General features: G+C 31.2%; 1 protein-coding gene across 2 annotated transcripts; it reads left to right on the plus strand.

The window, feature by feature from the left end:
• Window positions 1-12,897: 12,897 nt before the first annotated feature.
• Window positions 12,898-19,965, plus strand: LOC100792529 (U4/U6.U5 tri-snRNP-associated protein 2). 2 transcript variants are annotated; one of them, XM_003541416.5, is made up of 10 exons: window positions 12,898-13,091; window positions 15,346-15,727; window positions 15,810-16,054; window positions 17,091-17,175; window positions 17,266-17,451; window positions 17,540-17,707; window positions 17,808-18,011; window positions 18,991-19,162; window positions 19,255-19,426; window positions 19,527-19,965. In XM_003541416.5, the coding sequence occupies exons 2-10, from the start codon at window positions 15,362-15,364 to the stop codon at window positions 19,618-19,620; spliced, it is 1,692 nt and encodes a 563-aa protein (XP_003541464.1). In that variant the 5' UTR covers window positions 12,898-13,091; window positions 15,346-15,361; the 3' UTR covers window positions 19,621-19,965. The 2 variants fall into 2 exon arrangements, with proteins under 2 accessions (XP_003541464.1, XP_006594221.1); XM_006594158.4 differs by having other exon boundaries at window positions 15,354-15,727.
• Window positions 19,966-21,848: the final 1,883 nt, after the last annotated feature.

The following is a 21,848-nucleotide window of genomic DNA, read 5'->3' on the forward strand; positions in this document are numbered from 1 at the left end:
TTTTACAGTTTTAAATAAAATAATTACATTCGTATGGTTCTTAATATTTTTATAGTTTTAAGATATCGAATATATTTATTTTGATCAACTATCTTTGTAAAATACTAGAATGTAAATATTGATACTAAATATTCAAAAATAAATTATGAATGTTAATATTAATATTAGTAATTAATTATAATCATTATCATTTTATTTATTTTATAATGTATTGTAAATGTTTTGAAATATTTATAATAATCAAGTCACAATTTAAAATCATTTGAATAATCTAAAATCAAAGATAAAAAAGAGTAAATTAGAGTAACTCCCTCAGTAGTTTATTCTAATCACACATACACCCCCTTCATTCAAAGACATTTCTTTGGCAGCTCTATTGTGACCGTATTAATTAAGTTAATCTTAACATTTAAAGTTTAATTACAAAAAGGATCCTCAACAACTTTGCTTATGTTTGACAAAGTATTTTAACAAATTTGTGTTTTTTTATTTATTTATTGAAAAGCTTGTTTGACTATTCGGTAATCAATTTTTTTTAATAACTTCTAGTATTTTTTGAAACGCTATTTAAAGTAACACTTTTTAAAACTTTAGTTTCTTATTTTTTATATTTTCTTCTTTTTATCCTCAATATATTTATTCAATATTCTTATTACATTTTTTAAGTAAACTATATTTTATTATTTTTTAATTAGTTTTATCAAACAGACTAATAATTTTTTAGCTTCCAACTATTTTTTTCAGTTAGTTTTACTAAATATAACCTTTCAAAATATCCAAAATTAGTCTTCACTTAAGTATGAAACAGTCTCCATCTTCCCACAAAATGTAGGCTTGCGATAGGAATGTAAGTTGTCTTTCTTGGTTTCGTTGCCACATACTCCATACAATGGTTGACAAATATAGTGATTTTCTTTGAAGCACATACTCAAACACATGGTTGGCAGGTAGAGTTTTTAATGATATCAAATGTGGAGTTTGTTATGATGCTACCCCATAAAAATAAATGCGTTAAAAACAAAATTCAGGCAACAATTTGTTCAATTATTTAGGGCCTAGTCTTTTGATTCTGAATGTCTTCATTTTTTTTATGGTGCTTGTTTAGCAACAAAGGTTTGAAACCACATCTAGTTTTTTAAAGCTTTAGATTGTTTTATCAGTATGTCTTGTGGATTCGTATGGCACATTTTTTTTTTCTGTTGGGTATTGTGCTATGTATTGGTATGTTGGTTCCAGATTTTTGGAGGTCCTCTTTTTTTAAATCATGAGATTCATTTTCTATTTGTTTTTCACAAACAAAAAAAATAAAAAATCTTTCAGGTTGATGAAGATGAAAATTGAGTAGGGCATTTTCCAGTTAAAAATCACGTGCCTTACATTTTAAATGGAGTTAGCACTCAGTAAGGAGAAAAAAATGGGATGTATGTATAATTCGAGTAAACCTCACGGGGTGTTATTGAATTTTTCTCTTAAAAATGATGAATTGGGGAGCAAAAGATCATAAGAATTTGTTGCACTTATATGACATTTAAATATTGGGATAAACATTGTAGAAAAATCCTGTGATAGATGAAAATTTGTCCAATCTAAATGACAATCATTATTTGATTGATGCATGTATTTTGTTAAAACACTTGATTGATTTAATACTATTTGATTGATATTTATTGGTTGTTTATAATATAATTGCATTTATTTTCTATTACAAATGCCTTTGGGCAATAACTTTTTTGATGTATGTTAATTGACCCAAAAGTTATATTATCAAAAGAATTTTAGTATATATTAGTGACTTTTATAAATTTTTGAATAACTTAATTAACCATCTATTAAAAATTAATGAGGAAATGAATATTTATTAAGATTTGTAATTAATGGGTTAGGAAAATTATGAAAATTGAAATTTACATTTATTTTATTTGTATGGAAACACGGTTAATAGGTCTATATGTAATTATCTCATGTCAAATTCTACTTCGTTTTTCACTAAAGAAAATATTATAAATCAATTAGGTATTGTTTTTTTATAGAATAAAAAAACAATGTCTTTGATTAGCATTTAATTGCTTGTTGATCATAGAAATGTTTGATGTTGGAATTAAGTAACTCTTAAACTATTTAAAATTTATACTTTCCAAAATCTTTAAGATTTTGTTTTTAATTAGATGTTCAAACTTTAATCATTCAATCTAAATTTGAATAGTAAAATTTTTACTGTATAAAATTAACTTTTTAATCTTAATTATTCAAATATGATTTTATTGCTCATTCAGTATGAATAATTTTTATTATTAGATGTTAAAATTATTAAATATATATAATATAATAATCTCTATTTAAAGTACTAAAGCATATCAAAGAAATTTTGCTTTTATGTTTTTCAAGTATTAAAGTAGATAAATTTATCTATTTTATTTAAAAGTTAATCACAATGCAACTAATGTTTAAATAAATTTATAATAGATTTAAAATGCAAATGTAAATTAAAATTTAATATTTAAATTAAAAACTATTAAAAGTACTTCTACAAATGAAGTAGAGAAAGATAAAAAAAAAAATATAGACCATATTTCCTATTGTAGATACTGAAAAGGAGTATATATATATATATATATATATATATATATATATATATATATATCAATTGTTTTATCATTGTAGATGTATCTATAAAATTCATATGTGTTTGATTTTATTATTATTATTTGCTTCACTTCCATTTCACAAAGCTCCGGACCAAAACTCTAAGTTCATCTCATAATTTCGTGATATTTTGAATTATATCTTCCTTAAAAATGATTTATTTATTCCAATACAGTTATTAAGCGATGTCCAATTCTTAGGTTATATTTGATAAAATTAGTTGATAAGTTAGTTAAAAGTTTATAAGTTATCTGAAAGCTTATAAGAAAAGCTAAAAAATTATCTAATTTAGGGTAAATAGTCACTTTTGTCTCTAAATATGTACTTCATTGACAAATGCGTTCCTAAAAAATAAAAATACAAAATTTAGTTCCCGAAAGTGTAAAAATTGCAATAAATATATTTCACCGTTAATTTTCGTCCGTCACTATTAATAAAATAACCTATCTGGTACAGAGGGATGAATTTATCACTAAAATGATTGTCAACGTGGTCATATCTAATTGCTAATATAGGAACATATTCGTCATATAATATTTTTTTAATTTTTTGTCTTTCCACTCCGCTGATAAATGCGTCCATGACAAGCTCTTAATTAACTTGTGTGACAAGCTCTAATGACAAAGGAAACTCTTTAGGGAAAACTTGAATTTTTCTCCTTTCTTTCTCCAATGGTTCGATGTACTAAAGGATTTCAGGGGTTGCATTTTTTGAGAAAATTGCATTGAAATTTTGAAGTTTTTTTTTCTCTTTCTCTTTTTGATCATGTGTTGGTGAGTTATGAGTTTTGTGGGTGTGAGAAGGAAAACAATAACAGTTTGAGGAAGAAAGGAGGGAAAAGATGAAAAATTAAGAAATATTATATGACAAAGATCTTTTTATATTGACAATTAGAGATGATTATGTTGACAATCATTTCAATGAAAAATTCATCTCGTTGTGTTACGTAGGTTATTTTATTAACAGTGATGAATGAAAGTCAAACGGTCGGATATATTTATCACACTTTTTATACTTTCGGAAACTAAATTTTATATTTCCATCTTTCAGAAATAAATTTGTGAGTGAATTACATGAACAAAAGTGACTATTTACTCTCTAATTTAATTGAAAGTATTTAATATGATTAATTAATATAAAAAGGCATTTCATATTTTTTACATTTTAATTTATTTATAATAACTTAGACCTCCTTGTTGGTGAAGGAAAAAAGTTTCGGGAGACAAAGAGCTAAGACCTTTTGGCTTAGGGATGGAGATATGAACACTTGCCTTTTCCATGTTGTTGCGTTTGCTAGAAGAAATAAGAACTTTATTCCCAAACTGGCGAAAGAGGATGGTGCAGAGGTCACAGATCAAGGTGAGATGTGCAGTATTACTAAGAAGTACTTTGAGGATATTTTCAGTGCTTGTCAAGAAAACTATGATCCAATCATTGAGGTAGTTAAGCACATAATTAGTGCTCAAGGTAATGAATTTCTCTTAACCCAATTCTCTGAGGAGGATTTTCGTGATGTGCTTTTTCATATAGATGTTGATAAAGCTCTTGGGCCAGACGGTATGAACCTTGGATTCTATCGCAGATTTTGGGACATATGTAAGAAGGATATTGTGGGTGCTTAGATAGTGGCAAGATCCCTCAGGGTGTAAATGACACGAATATGGTCTTGATACCTAAATGCAATAACCCGAGTTCGATGAAGGATTTAAGACCGATTTCATTGTGTAATGTGGTGTATAAAATCCTTTCAAAGGCTATGGCTAATAGACTAAAATTTTTGCTCCTAGGATGTGTGGCGGAAGAGCAAGCAACATTTATCGCAAACAGATCTATCTCAAATAACATCATTGTCGCGAGTGAGGTTATACACTATTTACGGTGTAGAAAGAAAGGAAAGAGAGGGGAAGTGGCACTAAAAATAGACATAAGCAAAGCTTATGATGAGGTCAATTGTGGTGATCTTAAAGCTATCCTGACGAAAATATATGGGTTTTGATCCTCGTTGGGTAAAGTGGGTCATGAGATGTGCCTGAAATCAGTGAGTCATTTTATTATGATACTCTAGAGCATCTGGAATAGCAGGAATGCCAAGTTATAGGAGAAGAACCAGACTGCTACTCAAGTTCATGTTTAGGAAAAAGAAGGTCTGTGAGAATTGCAGTGTCAACAAGAAAGGGAGAAATATAGGACAATCTCTCATAGTGAGCTCAAGTATGGGGACCACCAGGCCCATGTTTTGTGAAATATATGCAACATTAATGTTGCTTTTTTTCAAGGAGTAGGAATGATGGGGGAAGGGAATATGTATTCAGGATGATAAAGGTTGGTTTGTGAGAGCTGCAACAAATGTTAGACGTGGAATGCCTAAGGTTCATGAGGGAGAAGCACAAGTCATACTACAAACTCTGACGGATTGAAGAATATGGACTCCCAATATGTGGAAGTGGAGTCTGATTGCAAAAGACTCACTTGATAGTCTTCAGCGCACCATAGCGGATGATTATGGGAAAGAGTGATCGAACGGAGATTAAGAAAGGAGACTCAAGTTACTGAGAATCAATTTGGTTTCATGCCGGGAAGGTCGACCATGGAAGCAATTTATTTATTACGGCGGGTGATGGAGCAATATCGCATGGCCCAACAAGACTTGCACTTGATTTTTATTGACTTGGAGAAAGCGTATGATAGAGTGCCTAGAGAGATTTTGTGGAAAGCTCTAGAGAAGAAAGGGGTTAGGGTTGCATATATTCGAGCTATCCAAGATATGTATGATAGGGTATCGACTAGTGTTAGGACACAGGGTGGAGAGTCAGACGATTTTCCCATCACAATTGGTTTACATCAAGGGTCAACCCTTAGCCCCTACCTTTTTACCTTAATTCTGGATGTCCTCACGGAACAAATCCAAGAGATAGCGCCGAGATGCATGCTTTTTGCAGATGACATAGTCCTCCTTGGAGAGTCGAGGGAGGAGTTGAATGAGAGGTTGGAAACTTGGAGACGAGCTCTAGAAACACATGGCTTTCGCCTAAGCAGAAGCAAATCGGAGTATATGGAATGTAAGTTCAACAAAAGAAGGAGGGTTTCTAACTCAGAGGTGAAAATAGGAGACCATATTATCCCTCAAGTCACACGGTTTAAATATCTTGGGTCTGTAATACAGGATGATGGGGAAATTGAAGGGGATGTGAATCATCGCATTCAAGCAGGATGAATGAAATGGAGAAAAGCATCGGGGGTGTTATGTGATGCAAAGGTACCGATCAAGCTAAAGGGAACGTTTTATCGGACTGCGGTAAGACCGGCGATTTTGTACGGAACAGAATGTTGGGCGGTCAAGAGCCAACATGAGAATAAAGTAGGTGTAGCGGAGATGAGGATGTTGCGGTGGATGTGTGGTAAGACTCGACAGGATAAAATTAGAAACGAAGCTATTAGAGAGAGGGTTGGAGTAGCGCCTATTGTAGAGAAGATGGTGGAAAATAGACTTAGGTGGTTTGGGCATGTAGAGAGAAGACCGGTAGACTCTGTAGTGAGGAGAGTAGACCACATGGAGAGAAGACAAACAATTCGAGGCAGAGGAAGATCCAAAAAGACTATAAGAGAGGTTATCAAAAAGGATCTCGAAATTAATGGTTTGGATCGAAGTATAGTACTTGATAGAACATTATGGCGGAAGTTGATCCATGTAGCCGACCCCACCTAGTGGGATAAGGCGTTGTTGTTGTTGTTGTAAAAAGGTCTTAATGTCTTGTCCAAACTATAAGGTTAGTTTTATTAGGAGACAAACTAATTTTGTTCCCCATTTGCTTGCAAGGGCATCAAAGTTGTACATTTGTAAGTAGTGGTCTTGGTTCCTGATTGCATTGTTCAACAAATAGTTAACAAAATGAAATAAGTTTGTTGCCTTAGAACAAAATAACTTCTATTGTTAAAAAGTTGGATAATAATTTTTAAATTTTGTATTATAAGAAAATGATAATAATTTTTATTAGAATTATATCGTTTAAAATTATTTTTTTACATTTAAATATTTTATTAATAATAATTTTAAAACAAAAAAATAAAGTATTTTTTCTTTATATTTTTCATAAACATTTATTTTTCTATTTATACAAGAATAACCTGAATGTATATTTCTCTTACCTATATAATTATGAAATATGATACAAATCAAATCTTTTATCTAAAACTAATTATATATATTTGAAATTAATTTCATTTAAATTAGGTTATATAATTAAAAAAGTCAACAAATAATTGTAAAGTTGATGATTCAAATAATTTCTAACATCAAGGAAAGATGTGACGATAACCATTGACGAATTAACTATCATGTGCATGTAAGAATGGAAGATTAGATAAGGGAAAATTTTCAAACAATGAAAAAAGGTAAAAGGATTTTTAAATTAAATAAAAGGATAAAACATAATTTCAAATAAAATAGTAAGGATAAAATTGAAAAAAAAATTGTAATTTTAAAGATAACTTGTGAAAAATACGATACTAAAATAAGTTAGTATACCAAATAAATTTAATTTTAATCATAATAGCTTATAAGTTATTTACAAAACTTATAAGCTCCTCAAATATCTTATCAAACATCGTAATTTACTTGAAATGTGCAATAATAGGTTATTAAAAATAATTTCTTCAGCTACAATAAAATAACATATGATATATGCATAAAATGAATAATAAATTAATAAAAAGTCAAAAGGAAAAACTTATATAATTTTGCTAAAAAAATATTGTTGTTTTCTAATAAACAACTACTGACATTCCTAAACTTATTATTAGGTGAAACGATATTTGCAAAATAGGAGAAATTATAAATTATAAATCATAAAAATATAGATCATAAACAGGAGTAAAAAACATAAAATACTAACCTTCCTCCTCAAATAACTTGCTTTGGATATTCAAAGTATAACTAGAAAAAAAATGTACAAATATTCAGGGGAAAAATGGTGTATAAACAATGTTCTTCATCATAAAAGAAAGGTAGAGTCTTTACTTACTTAAAGGGAATAATTCATGTTCCAACTTTCGATTTTTTTACAATGTTTCTCTTTATTTGAGGGGAAAAAAACGTATAATGAAGAATGTTAAAAGAAAAAAAAAACCTTAATGCGTCGAATGAGTGTGGATTGTGAAAGAAAAGAGAGCATTGAATACATCATTGTTAAAACTTGAAATTTCATTAAAAAGGAAAATGAAGACAAAAATCGCCATTTCAAAATTACTTCAGAGTAATTGTTACATTTTGAATTTGAAATGTTTTTAAAAAATATTTGTGCATATTACATAACTCAATAAGAATTGAAAATTACTTTTTTAAATGATAATTGATTTAATTAGTATATTAATTATTTTATTCTATAACTTTATAGTTATTATAATGATTCAATAAATAAATAAATGAATAATTAATTAAATTTCTATTAGGCTAATAATAAGTTATTTGAATTAAAATATAACTAAACGTATGCAATTATTTGATTGTATTCGTTAAGTAGTAGCAATGGTCATGTGCAACATTGAGGTATTAACGTAATTACGCTTAGACGCGGGAAACACAATTTTAAAACATAAAATATCAAGTGAGAACTACTCATAACATAAACCAATTATTACAAAAGAGTTAAACTCTGGAACTACACTGTATCTTACACCCGAAGTGTCTTACAAAATTATGAAAGAGAATCGTATCTCCAATGATAATTTTTTAAATTAGTTTTTGAAGTTATTTTTGTAGTTTTTATAATATTTTTTGTGGATCTAAGTAATTTATAAGAAATTTATATACAATTTTACTTTAATATTAAAAAATTTCAAAAAACTCACATTTTTATATTTTGTAAATTATTAAATAATTAAACACAATAACATTGAAAAAAAATAGTTAGATAAATATTATTTTTATTAATAAGAAACAATTTCTTGTAATAGATACAAATTCTATTTAAAAAAATTCTTTTTATCACATAAATTTACTCCATTAAAAAACAAACCACATGAAACACTCTCTTTACCTAAGAAATCCTGAGGGAGATGCTAGGGAAGTACAAAATTATATGTTTTGGATATTTCATTTATGACTTGCCAAGGTAATTTGGTGTTCCTCTATAAATTCATTTTGGATTGTGTGCAGCTATCCATTTTGCCGAAAGGCATGAATTTCTTAAGATTCAACTAGACTTATTTTTCATAAGAATTCCTTTCCTTTTCGAGATTTCATTTCCTGACTTGGTGTAAACACTAATAGGTGGCTGTTAGGGGAACTTTTGGAGGGGAGTACAATGCATCTAGTTGGCTGGATACACTCTTGTGTGAAGTGTAAACAATAAAGTCTTATCCTAATAAGTGAGGTCAATTATATGAATTATACGACTTTATTTGACACAATTAAAAAACAAAGTTTCAGGAATATTATTTAGTCTAATATCTCCGTTGATAATATTGTGTAACATTCTTTTTAATCTCTCTCTTCTCCTTTTCACATGGTTAAAAATCATGTAATCTATTATTTTAATTGGCACTTCTATGACTTTCTTCATACATGTCCAAACCACCTTAATCGATTTTTTATCATTTTTTTCTCAATGGTTTTACACCAATCTTCTCTCGTATAATGTCATTTTGTTACTCCCACTTTTCTCTCTTATTGTTCCTTTAAAAGCCCAACATTAACTACTATATAGTATAGATGGACGAATAGTTGTGCAATGAAATTTTCCTTTGAGTTTGGTAGGCACTTTGCGATCACAAATAACCCTCAATGTTTTTCTCCATTTAAGTCATCTCGTTTGTATCCGATATGACATCCTTATTAGTTTCACCATCATCTTGCATGATTGCTCCCAAGTATTTAAACTTAGAAATATGTGGTATTACATCTTCTCCTAATTTTACTTTCGAGACAAAATCCCCTGTCTCTTTCTAAAATTGCAATGCATATGCATTGTCTTACTCCTACTTAAGCGAAAACCTTTTGTTTCCAAAGTTTGCCTCTAGAGTTCAAGTTTACTCTTAACTACTCCCATTGATTCCTTAATCAAGACTATATCATCCGCAAAAAGCATTCAATTAGGAATACTTTTTGTATGTCCTTGATAAGCACATCCAAGACTAGGTTAAACAAACCTAAGCCTTGATGTAATCCTAACTCAATAGGAAAGTTCTTAGTTTCACCTCTTGGAGTTCTTGGTAGTTACCCCTTTATACATGTCTTATATAGGTTGGATATAAGCAAGTTAAGTCAAGACATTTGTGTCTTAAGACGAATCAGGACACTTAATTATTTTAGTTAGATACAAATAAATACAAATGTTAAAAGTTGCTTCTTAGGTGTTATCAGAACATGCTTCATGAGTTTGTGTTTGACATTTCAGACGATAACAAGTTAAAGTCATGATCTAATATAACATTAAAGGATGACATTTAATACTTTGTGTCTGGAATTTGCTTTGTTGAGACATTCTCCTAGGATATGTAGAATCCTATGAAGAATAAATGAAGTCCAAATTCTAAAATTCGCTAAACACCATCAAAAGAAGCGCTCTGTTGCATAGACTTACTCTGATGCAAACAGAAGTAGTTTTCTGCTGAAATGTTCTACACAATAGCTAAGAAGAGTGGTTTTTCAGCATGAAGAAGTATGTGCATTAAATGCTCAAATGGCCACATTATTTAAATGCAAGCTAAAGAGAAAAAAATTATATGTTTGGAGACAACAAACATTTGTTGAAGAAGACCTATAAATACCAACAACTTTAGAGGGAAAAAAATAAACTAAAGCACTCATATTCAAATTCTTTCTATAAAAAGCTCTCTGTAAATTCTTGCAAAGTTTAGAATAACTCTCAAAACACCTTGAATGTATTGAGAGAAAAGACTACATGTCGATACTCTATATTCGTCTGTAAGACAATTGAGAGTTACTTATTGTCCAATCAAACAAACAAATTTTATGATTTGTATTAGAACCAATTGTGGCTTGGTAAGACATAGAATACTGGTTGTAATAAGCTTAGTGTAGAGCTTAAGTTGTAGAATCATAAATAACAGTGATTAATACTTGTAACTTGTTGATGTTACTGGAACTTGGTGATTTTCCAAGAATTAGATGTAGTCTTGGTGGTTGAGACAAACTAGAATAACTTCATGTGTCTTATCTTGCTTATTTTCTCTTTTGTGCTTTAAAGTGACTCAAGGTTCAAATTTGATTTCTATTTTTGAAAAACTCTATTTGCTTTAAAAAAATATGAAGCTATTGTCTAGGCCATTTTGCGAAAATCTAATCTCTATTCTTTTACATTTTTATCATTAGACAATAATGTTGTTTTAGAAAAAAGCTTTAAAATTCCTAAAAAATCACAATTCAACCTCCCTTATTATGACATTTGTCTTTACAAAGCCATGCACACATTTTTTTCTCCAAAGTCTTCCACAAAACATCTCTTAGGACATGACTATAAACCTTTCCAAAATCAACAAAAACCATACACAAGTCTCTTTCCTTACTTTTGTGGTTTTCCATACACTTCCTTATAAGATAAATGGCTTATGTTGTAGACATCCCTTGCATAAAATCAAATTGATTCTCTACAATCCTTGTTTCTATTCTTAATCTATGCCCAATCACTTTTTCCCATAGCTTCATAGTATAACTCATAAGTTTTATAACTCTATAATCAACACAATTTTGGATATCTTCGTTGTTCTTGAAAATTAGGACTAATGTACTCTTCCTCCACTCATTTGGCATCTTCTTAGATCTCAAAATCCCATTGAAAAGCTTAGTGAGCGACATGAAACCTTGTTCTCCTATATACTTCCAAACTTCAATAGGGATACTTGTGGGGCATAAGTACTGATGATACTTTTTCTTCACATGTCTCTCTATTCCTACTTGTGGGGCATAAGTAGTGATGATACTAATGTCTCTTGTGTCACCATTAATTTTAATGCTAATATTTTGTCTCCATCATACCTACTTTGTTGTTTCCTCTAACTCTCCCCATGTACCAAAGCTTTTAACCTGTAGTATCCATCTCATTGGCCTTTTCTCCAATCCATTTAGTCTCTTGCTTTTTCTTAAAAAGTTTTCTCTTTATGTATAATTGTATATCCCCAAAAATAGTTTTCTCTCCCTTTATATATCACTTCAAAGTTGGTATCAACTCCTTGGTTTAATCTTCATTGGTGATTTATAATGCATAGTCCAATTTTCAAGGACATTCATGGATATATGTATTATGTATAATTTTGTGTTTTAATGTTACTTTAATATTTCATTTTAGTTGTGCTAGGGTAGCCCAAAGAAACATATAATATATTAGAAAATTGGAACTTTCTAGGTACTTGATCTTTCAAGTAGTGAGTTTGTCACGTTTATGCAAAAAAATAGTTGTTTCATGATATTTGGTTTATGCATGGTGATGAGTTTATGGTTATGATTTACTGGCACCTTTTTGGCTTTTTTTTGGAAGATTCAAACACTAAGATATAAATGTTTGAAAGTGCAGAGATCATAGAGTACCTGGGCAACATATGCTCTTCAGTAAGTGATGCTATGACAGGGAAAGGCTTTTGAGGGTTTTTAAGTCAATCTTTATGATATGCTCCTTCATTTCCTCTTGTAAATGTAATTGCCAAGAGATGTAACACATTGATAGCATTTCTTGCCAAAAGATGATATTATTAAAAAGTTTCTTATTATAATTTTGATTAATTAGAAGTTAAAGAGAATATAAATCAAATTAATTAAAATTGTTAACGAATCTCTAATTATAACAAACAATTTTTTATTTATTAGAAAACAGTCAATAATCTCATTTATTTACAAAAAATAATATCCTATTAAATATTTTAATGTTGACAGTTGTTGTCTTGCGTGATACAATATTTTGCATAGTAATTTTTTTTATTAATTATTATACCATGGGTATAACACACATTTAATATGCACTTTTCACTCATATTGAAAATCTTCTCCTTAAGGTTGACATCAATAGATGTAAAGAATATTTTCGTTACCCTACCCATTGTCATCCCAATTCATTCAATACAATCAAAACATATTTTAGTTAAAAGGCATTTTTGGAATAATTCTTTAAAGCATGAGGAGTGTAAATTGGAAAATTGGAATTGGGAATAGTAATTCCCCAAAGAGATGTAGAAAAAAATGGTCATAATTGGCCCACAGGCCCATTATCGCAAATAACTTGTTATTTCTATCGCCTTCCACAGCATCAAAAGGGCAAAAACACTTTCACACATCCGTCGCCGGCTAAGCTCGCAAACGTAAACGAACTTGAGTTGGAACTTCTCCGACGAGTACAACCAATTGGCCTCAAACCCTATCGCCTTTTGCTTCAATTCACCGCATTCTCGAATTTCCCCTTCTCTGTGACGCGTGGCAAAAATTTTCCCCTTAATTTCTTGTAAGGATTTTTACTACCACTATTTGTTTCGTTGCATTCTGTCATTGTGCTGTTTCTGTTTCTGTTTCGAGCTATAGTGCGAATTATTGAGTCACTGCTTAGTTGCTGTTGGATAGATTCGTAGAGCCTGTGAACATGATTTATTTCGAAATACCTAAGTTTTTTTTTATTTTTTTTTATTTTTGTCTATCAAATGCTCGATGGAATGCATGAATGGCATATTAAAGTGATATGGTTGTTGAATCCAGACTTTTCTTTCTCCTTATTGTGTCATGTCACACTTAGGCAATTTCAAGGATTGTTCAAAACCATAAAAAGTGAAGATTCTGAACATAGACAATTTTATGTCCCGTATATACTTATGTGCTGAAAAGAGTGACTTTTCAGTTTTGAGCATTAATATGCATATGTACTCGTTGTATGTGTAATTAGGTTCCATACAGAGTAAATTTCCACGTCCTTAAACAAGGAGCACATAGGATTAATGTATTCCTCAGTGTATTTCAGATTCTTTGGTAAAGGATATAGATATATATAAACCAATCCCAACCCAATGCAGTCCAATAAAAAAACTCAAGATTTCGCTATCTTTGACTCTAATGAAGAAAAGAAGCATTGCTTGAACACAAACTCCATGTTTATTGCATTTGAGATTAATACAGATATTTAGTCTCCCCGTAAGCTATCTTGTTTTCAATATGCTGCTTGACTTAACTATTTTTGTATCATCAAACAGTGTGATAACTGGCACTAGGTGAAGAAAACAACCACCTAGGAAAATTAATAGGAAAAAAAATATAATTACTTTTCTCTGGTGTGAAGCATTCAAGCTGTAAATTCAGAGTAAAGTAGTAAATCAGAGTAGTTGTTTAAATTGGCTTAAAAAGGAGAAATATGTCGGAGAATGAGTGTGGACCAAGACTAATGTGTTGAGTGTTGTAATCTAATATCTATATGTTCTCTTAAAAATCTTATGCAAGATTTAATGTAGTCATCATTGTTTGGACTTTTTGGAGTTCTTATAGTTCCTTTATTTATGTTTAACTTTAAGTATCTTTCTTGATTACAAGTGTTTTTGCTTTACATCTTAATTAAATAATGGGGAGGAATAGGACTGGATCTATATTTTGACCTGTAGGAATGGTTGGGATTTGCTGAGCTATAAGAAGTGCAGTTGTTTCGTAACTATAGAGGATCCTGGTCCAGTAGTACTTTATTCTAAACAGTCGTACTATTTTTGTGTTTTATTTGAAATTGGCACAAGGTTAGAAACAATTTACTCAACACACGATCAAATTGCATCAGTTTTAGAATTTTCCTTGTTGGCTAAACATATACTGTTAGATACCCATTAATTAATTAGTTAGTTAGGTTAGTTGGTTAAAGAAATAACTGAGGCATGTTGCCTATAAGTAAGAGGGGAGGTGGAGAGAGAGAATCTTGTCATTTTTTAGAGAATTGTGGTCTTTGGGTGTTGGGTGGTAGTGAGGTACAGACCCTTGAAGTTCTACAAGTTAGGCATTGTATTCAAGGGAGAGGAGATATACCTTATTCTTTCCTTTAAGATACCATATTTCTATCATATACAGTTGGGGTTATATAGTACACTTAACACAAGGGGATATGTGGCATAAAAGGAGGATATGGTTAACCTAGACAATTTTCCATCTATCATCATTGTTTCAATTCAATCAACCTAGAATCATAGCTTACACCAAATGAGCTACAAGTTCTTAAAATTAGTTATAAAAAAATGCAAATATCATATATTTTACAAAAAAAAATTTCATAAATTTTACTAATAGAAGTGAGACACATAATTTAGTAGGTCTCACATACATTTATCCAATAATAATAATACACTGAAAAATAGTCAATTAGTATTTTTTTTTATCAATATTCTTATTGCATAAATGATTTATTTAAATTTTTCATGTTTTAAATATGCCCACAACCCTAATCGTAGTTAGTGTTAACGACCAGATATCATACACTTCATAATCTCAATTATCTGCATTTTTTAGAATACTATTCATGTGCTTGTTGCCACAGCATTTTTAGCTTCTTTCACTGTCTCATTTAGGCCCTTTTTTTAGATAAAGGAAAACTTGCCTTTTTCTTGTCTTTCTGTCCACCTGTCTGACATTTTTCTTTCTTTCTGTTAGTGTTTAAATTTGTAGGTAATTTGAATTTGAAGTTTAATGTCTTAATTTATTCTTTATCTTAATTTTTTTTTCTGCTATTGATTTAAAAGTTCTTTAGGAGAGAACATGGCATCGAAAAGGGAAAGGGAAGCGAGTGATAGAGTAGAGGATGAAGGGGTTGATAATGAGTCGAAAAGGCAGAGGCTGGATGAGGATTCTTCCCCCTCTCCTCCTCCTGTGTCCATTGCAAATCCTCTTTCTGGGTTGGCCAATAATTATGCTGACATTGATGAGGAGGAAGATTATGTTAGAAGGGAAAGGGGTTCTATAAATGAGAGGAGGAATGATGGGTCCCAGCATAATGGGCATAAGAAATATGGAGAGGCTGATGATAGTGATGAAGAAGATGATTCACATGAACAATTTAGTGGAAGAAATCGCCAGGTTGAGGTTCGGAAGGACTGTCCTTATCTCGATACTGTTAATAGACAGGTATTTGACTTATCTTATACATTGTTGAGAATAATTTTGCTGCTTTTTTATGCATATTTAATTTTGATGATGTTGTGTGCAGGTTTTGGATTTTGACTTTGAAAAATTCTGTTCTGTCTCCCTCTCGAATTTAAATGTGTATGCATGTTTGGTTTGTGGGAAGTATTACCAAGGGAGAGGAAAGAAGTCTCATGCATATACACATAGTCTGGAAGCAGGACATCACGTCTATATCAATCTCCGCACTGAAAAAGTCTACTGTCTTCCTGATGGTTATGAAATTAATGATCCTTCATTAGATGACATTCGAAATGTCTTAAATCCAAGGTTGGTCTATTGTTTTTTAACTTTTTTTAATTTGGCTGTGCTTGCTGCAGACAATTTTTTAGCAACATATTTCTGTTTCTATGGTCATCAGCCATTGGCTGGTAACAACGTTGATATTAGCATTTTTTGTCCAATGTATGCCACCTGTTGTTGGATGGTTTGAGAGTTTTTTCCATTTGTATCCCCTTAGAAAAATGATTCTTATCCATTCTGGAAGCTCAAATTTCATGCTATGGACCTTCCAAAATCAAGTAAGTGTTTCCACTGAGGGTTGTGGTTGAACCGGTCATCTATCTGCCTACACAAAGTTTGAGTTTCTAAGGCTTGAGCCTTGGCTTGGACTCTCTGTGGATAGGTATGATGTATGAGATTCGATCCTCACTGGTGTTGAACATATCCCCATCCATTCTATGGTAAGATCATTGGTGAGTCCTAAACTAGAACAATTCCCGGACAATGCCTCTTACTGGTAGGTAGGGGTTTACCACAGCAGCCCTGCTGTTCAGGCCAACCTGGGAATCTCCTTCTGTGTACCCTAAAAAGGTGTTTTCGCGGTGGCATGAGGAATAATTATTTTTATGATTGTTTATTATCTCACTAATGTTGATATCTTTCTCCTCATTATAAACTAATTAAACAAGGACTCTTTGTTTATAGGTGATGGGTTTGGGCTTTGCATTATGTCATAATTATTTCTCAATAAATTCAGTTACCTAGTAAGCATCTTTGTAAGATGCCTGTTGTAATAATTTATCTTCTATTTTCTTCCCGTGGATTTGCCAAACTGCTTGCAACATGCTTGTTAGTTGATGTTCACCAGTCACTTGAAGTCACCATAAAAGATAAAGCTTCAATTTCTCTTTAATTAAGAATCACATTGAAATATTTAAATCTGTCCCATTAATTAATTTGTCATCATCGTCTTTATCATTTATGATTCTCTGTTCTCTTTATGCTGTTGTTACCTTGAATTCTTTAACTGTTAAACTACTAATATACATGATCTAAGTTCATTCATGTGGTTCTCTATCTGCAGATTCGCTGCAAAAGAAGTTGAACAACTTGACAAAAATAAGCAGTGGTCTAGGGCTCTTGATGGTTCTAGTTACCTTCCTGGAATGGTATATTTTTCATGCTTATAGAAATGAAATTTCGATTTTTGATATTTTGGAAAGGCTATTAGGGGCCTACAATTGTATTGTGATTTTCAGGTGGGACTTAATAATATCAAGGAGACTGATTTTGTGAATGTAACAATTCAATCCTTAATGAGAGTTACCCCCTTGAGGAATTTTTTTCTTATCCCTGAAAATTATCAACACTGCAAATCTCCACTTGTTCATCGATTTGGTGAACTCACTAGGAAAATCTGGCATACACGGAACTTTAAAGGACAGGTTTGTTTCTGATAATTCATTGTATATAATATTATTATAAATTATTATAATTTGATGGTGACTTGTCTTTCAATATGCATGTCAACAGGTCAGCCCACACGAGTTTCTACAAGCAGTGATGAAAGCCAGTAAAAAAAGGTTTCGGATAGGTGCACAATCTGATCCAGTAGAGTTCATGTCATGGCTACTTAATACGCTACATGCAGATCTTAAGACTTCAAAGAAGAATACAAGCATAATATATGAGTGTTTTCAGGTTCTTTTTATCTGCTGTAATTTTCTTTTCTTTTGGTCAACATGTTGCTGGCTGGAACTATCCACTTAAGTTGTGTTTGTTGTTTTTATTGTGCTTACAGGGTGAACTTGAGGTTGTGAAAGAGATTCCTAACAAAGTGATCTCTGATAAGAAAGAAAACAATGCTGAGAAACTTTCAGATGGGGTGAATGAGCGATATGCATTTGTCAAAGAAACTTCAAAAATGCCATTTCTAATGTTAGGGTTGGACTTGCCACCACCTCCTCTTTTCAAGGATGTGATGGAAAAAAATATAATACCACAGGTACTACTCTACTCAATGCTACTGTGCTTGTTGCATATGCGATATTGTAGTTGATGATTAGATAATTTACTTTGAAGTTTGAATCTTGTTATTTTTGGCTGTTATTGTTATATCCAAGAGACTTGTAAAAATAAGAAAATTGTGGATATGATTGTTTGGAAGGATGTTTTGACACCACTACTGGTAACCTATTGTCACTAATAAACCACTATTTAAAAGCAAAGAAAATAGCTTGTGAGATTGATTTGACTGATTATGCTTATGTCATACATCCTTTGTTGTGAATTTATCTTGTTTTCTCAGCATGTCTATTGAATCTGATTGTTTAGCATGCTACATGGACTGCATGGCTGCTATTTACTATCTTGCCTATATGCTAATATATTTTGTTTCATACAGTGCATATTTTTAGAAGACATGAATGACAATCTAAATTCTAAAGCATTACAATGATTATTTTCCCATGTTTTCTGCATTACTCACTATTTGTATTTGTCTTGGAAAAAAATTGTCTAATTTCACACAATAATTGGATAGAAGAAAATTCGTAGTTAAAAGAGAACATTTGACCTTGAGCAAAGACTTTTTTTGGTCCATGACTTAAAGTAATACCTTTATAGTTGAAAACTTGAACACCCCCCCTCCATACCAGTGCTATCTCTTCTGTGGAGTTTACATTCTAATTGGTCAAGATTTATGAATTTAAAATGCACACTTGTAGTTATTATACCATACCCCCTTGACATTTTAGTTTAGTCTCAATTATCTTTTATTTGAATGCCCTGATGTAAAAGCTTGCAAGTAAAAATGTATAATTCCTCTTAAAGCAATGATATTCTGTTCAGTTTGCATTTCCTTCCACTTATGAACTTGAGTTTTGTTTTTCATTTTTCACGGCCTGATGTTAGTTTAGCCTTTTATTTTGAAGTTGTCTTTCCTTTTCTACTTGCCTGCTGATAAAGCTTGATTTTCTATCCAGGTTCCACTTTTTAACATACTAAAGAAGTTTGATGGTGAAACTGTCACGGAGGTGGTCCGTCCTCATATAGCAAGGATGCAGTATCGTGTTACCAGATTGCCCAAGTATATGATTCTTCATATGCGCCGGTTTACTAAAAATAATTTTTTTGTTGAAAAGAATCCTACGTTAGGTAAGAATTTCTGTTGCAATCTTCTGTAATTTATTCAAGCTGACATCTGCATACTTCTAACTTCACCCTAAACCATTCTTTATTTGCTTCAGTCAACTTTCCTGTGAAGAACCTGGAGTTGAAGGATTACATTCCCTTGCCAACACCAAAAGAAAATGAGAAATTGCGAACTAAATATGATTTGATTGCTAATGTTGTTCATGATGGCAAACCTGGTGAAGGATTCTATAGGGTATTTGTGCAACGCAAATCAGAAGAACTATGGTAAGTTCTAATTCTTTGTAAGATAAAAAAAAAAATGCATCAATCTGAATGGATGTATGGATGTTTAACAATGATGAGGGCTAATACCTTGTTTTTTTAGGTACGAGATGCAGGATTTGCACGTCTCTGAAACACTTCCTCATTTGGTTGCACTTTCAGAAACTTATATGCAGATTTATGAACAGCAGCAGTAAAAGGCGGAGTTCGATACCTTCTGTGTGCACCATACCTGAAGCACATTGTGCGCAGAAGGGTTGAGAATATGAGAGATTTCAGATGCGGATATCAAATTGATTAACAGGCTGCTTTTGAGATAGGATGCTTGGGGTTAAAACAAAAAATTAATCCGTGTTTCTGATTGTTGAAGCTGTCAATAACGTAAGATGAATAACCTCTATAGTGTTCAACTTTGACTGGTTTAACCCCAGAATACACAGATATACTGCATGGCACCGAGGGACCCAGTTGGAATTTTCTTGTACTTAGCTGATACTAAGTTTATTAGTAACACATGGAATGTGATATATCCTTTAAGCTTATTCCAGATTTTGGTTGCGTTGAACATTTTTCATTCCCCTTCAGGAGGCAGTTCAGAAGATGCTGATGGTATTGTCTAGTCGATGAACCTTCAAGATGCGTATGGCATTTCTATTAACCATATGATTGGGTAAAATATATAATTTTTGTTGGCACGCTAGTGTAAATCTACGAAGATTGATGTTATTATGCTAGTGGGTTATTAGCTGCGTATGCATAGGCTGTTATAAGCCGGATATTCGTTCAGGATCATAATTTTTCATGCCCGTATATTAAGAGTTAAATTTCTATACAATGTCAGTGTAAAAAAAATATATAGTAGTAATCAATTAAAACTATGACAGGTATGATTTTTAAGGTGATAATTATTTAAGTCAATTTATAATTTGATGTTACAAAAGGAGTAAATATCCTTTATAAAAGAATTTCAGATTGTTATTGCTACAAAAGGTTCCGTTTTTTGGATTGACATTCAAATATGGTTTTTAACTGTGGTTGTCAGTTCAATTTCCAAACATGACATCAATGATATGGTACCATAAGCCTGACATTGACTGCGATTGAGTTTTGGGATGTGTTTGTAATGACTGCGATTGGGATATTTGCCATAAGAGACTGAAACACTCGAGTTTGCATGAATTTTAGCATATATCATAGTGTCATAAATACATACATGACACTATTGACGTTAGGAGTGGTAGGAATGCATGGCAAAGGGTTATAGGCTACTAAAGAGTGTGCGTTTGATTTAATGTTGAGAGGTTTCAAATGACCGTTGAATAAAAAAAATTAAATTTTTATTTCTCATAAAATGTGTGAAAATGTGTCCATTCAACCTAACATCCTTGGTCATTTGGGTAGAAGTGTCAAAGTAATTTTCAACTTATGAATAGTTGACTCACCGGTTAGAAAATTGATTTACTTTTTTTTTAAGGATTGATTTGGTCCAATCCACAAGGGAGTTTCAATCAAATGAGTTTGGTCAACCTATGCTTATTATTTAAAATTTCTATATTTATTATTCACCCTCCTTTGGTTTTAATTTTTCTTGATATTTCATTTTTATTTTCCTTTAGATTAAGTGCACTTTTAGTCTTCCTATTTTTGCAATTTTTTAAATTTTATCCTTATTTTTTTTTTACAAATTTCATCATCACATTATTTTAATTGTGCAATTTTAATTCATTTATTTGATGTAACACCCAATATTTAATGGAGATGCTAATGTGTCACTGTACTATTGCGTCAACATTTGTTTTTTTTTCCCAATAATTATTAGATGTTAAGTTAACAAAATAGAGGAACAATTTAAAAAATTAAAGAAGTAGGGATACCAGAAAAGTGTAATTAAGAAATTTTATTTTACTATTATTTGAGTTTGTTAGGGGTTATAAGACTCATTTAGGGGTGAAGGAAGGAGAGAGGGGGAGAAGTTGTGGATTAGAATCCTCTCCACTAATAAAAATATCTAACAATTAATAATTAATATTTGTCAATAAAAAAATTATATTTGAGTTTGTTGTTGGATATTGGTACTTATGTTGTACTTTTTTACATTCTTTTCTTGTATTTTTTATTTTTTTTTAAAATAAGGTGAGTCAGCTTGTGAACTAAACCACCTAACTCATGGGTTGAATTGGTTGTATATTTTTTGGTTCACAAAAAATGAGTTAAGTTGAGGTTACTCACTTCTTAGACAATCGATGATGAACCAACTGTAATGATTAACCTCTATGTTTGAACATGTTAACATTTTGGACTGTGGTGATTTGTTTAGGTGATGGACTAATACCCTATATGCAGTTTTTTTTTTTTTTTATAATTTTAATATTCGCAATGTGCAATGTAACTGAGACTGTAATGACAATTATTTTTCTAAGGTCTT

Source organism: Glycine max, chromosome 13 (genome assembly GCF_000004515.6).
Source record: "Glycine max cultivar Williams 82 chromosome 13, Glycine_max_v4.0, whole genome shotgun sequence".
Taxonomy (NCBI): domain Eukaryota; kingdom Viridiplantae; phylum Streptophyta; class Magnoliopsida; order Fabales; family Fabaceae; genus Glycine; species Glycine max.

Coding starts and splice junctions, on each gene's coding strand:
- LOC100792529 (XM_003541416.5), top strand. CDS start 15,362: ATGGCATCGAAAAGGGAAAGGGAAGCGAGTGATAGAGTAGAGGATGAA. Junction 16,055..17,090: donor CGAAATGTCTTAAATCCAAG/GTTGGTCTATTG, acceptor CTCTATCTGCAG/ATTCGCTGCAAAAGAAGTTG. Junction 19,163..19,254: donor TGAAAAGAATCCTACGTTAG/GTAAGAATTTCT, acceptor TATTTGCTTCAG/TCAACTTTCCTGTGAAGAAC.